The 1,015-nt window shown below is 44.7% G+C and overlaps 1 protein-coding gene across 1 annotated transcript in view; it reads left to right on the top strand.

Moving 5' to 3' along the window:
• Fanca (FA complementation group A) overlaps nucleotides 1-1,015 on the top strand; it is a 54,342-nt gene that overhangs the window by 39,693 nt on the left and 13,634 nt on the right. The window contains exon 29 of the mRNA XM_021220165.2: nucleotides 229-302. Coding sequence (XP_021075824.1) covers nucleotides 229-302 — 74 coding nt within the window. The remainder of the gene's footprint in view (nucleotides 1-228; nucleotides 303-1,015) is intronic.

Below are 1,015 nucleotides of genomic sequence, written 5' to 3'. Positions count from 1 at the left end.
TTTTCAAGACAGGGTTTCTCTGTGTCTCTGGCTGTCCTGGAACTTGCTCTATAGATCAGGCTGGCCTCGAACTCACAGAGATCTGCCTGCCTCTGCTCCCCAGTGCTGGGATTAATGGTGTGCGCCACCACGCCCAGCTCAGACCTTTGTTTCTAAGGTAAACTGACAAATGCTTATAAACAGTGTGGTTTGTGTTTCATCCCTGCCCTGAACGTGTCTGTGATTCAGTTAACTTACAGAGATTGGGTCCAGCTGGAACTGGAAGTTCAACCTGAGGCTGATGTTCTCTCAGACACAGAGAGGTAAGAGGTCAAGGGAGCTGGCCACTAAAGCATCACCAGGGCCTGTCCATACGGCCATCCTGAGTGTGATGTTCAGGTTAACTGAGGAACGTGTGAGCACACCCTCAGCCATTCACTTCTTTATTGAAAAACCACAAAACTGGGGTTACAAAGTAATGGAGACATGCCTACATATATATATTGTACCACCATACAGATAAGGACAAATGAGGTCTATGCAGGGACCCTAAACCTATCTATATCTATATCTATATCTATCTATCTATCTATCTATCTATCTATATTTTTTTTTTCTGTGCACTTTGGTAAAAGCACAGTAGACACAATGAGTGGTCTGAGGCTACAAGATAGGCCCTGTAAGAACAAGTGACCACTTGGGCTATCTGATTGAGGTAATGGGGGTATATGGGTGGGCAGGCTCCTAGGAGTTACTTGAGATGGGCACTGGAAACTGAGTGCATTGTGACTGAATGGTGTTGTTAAAGGCCTCATAACTTCACTTTAAAAAAATTATTTTTATTTTATATGTATGGGTGGGGTGTGTGTGTGTGAGAGAGAGAGACATACAGAGGCCACAGGAAGGTGGTCGGTCTTTTGGAACTAAAGCTGTAGACAGATGTAGCTGTCATGTCAGCGCTCAGATATGAACCTAGGTCCTTTGCCAAAGCAGCCAGAGCTCTTTTTTTTTTTTCCTGACATCAACATGGTGGCTC

This window comes from Mus pahari, chromosome 20, assembly GCF_900095145.1.
Source record: "Mus pahari chromosome 20, PAHARI_EIJ_v1.1, whole genome shotgun sequence".
Taxonomy (NCBI): Eukaryota; Metazoa; Chordata; class Mammalia; order Rodentia; family Muridae; genus Mus; species Mus pahari.
This window is presented reverse-complemented; position numbering and strand designations above follow the sequence as displayed.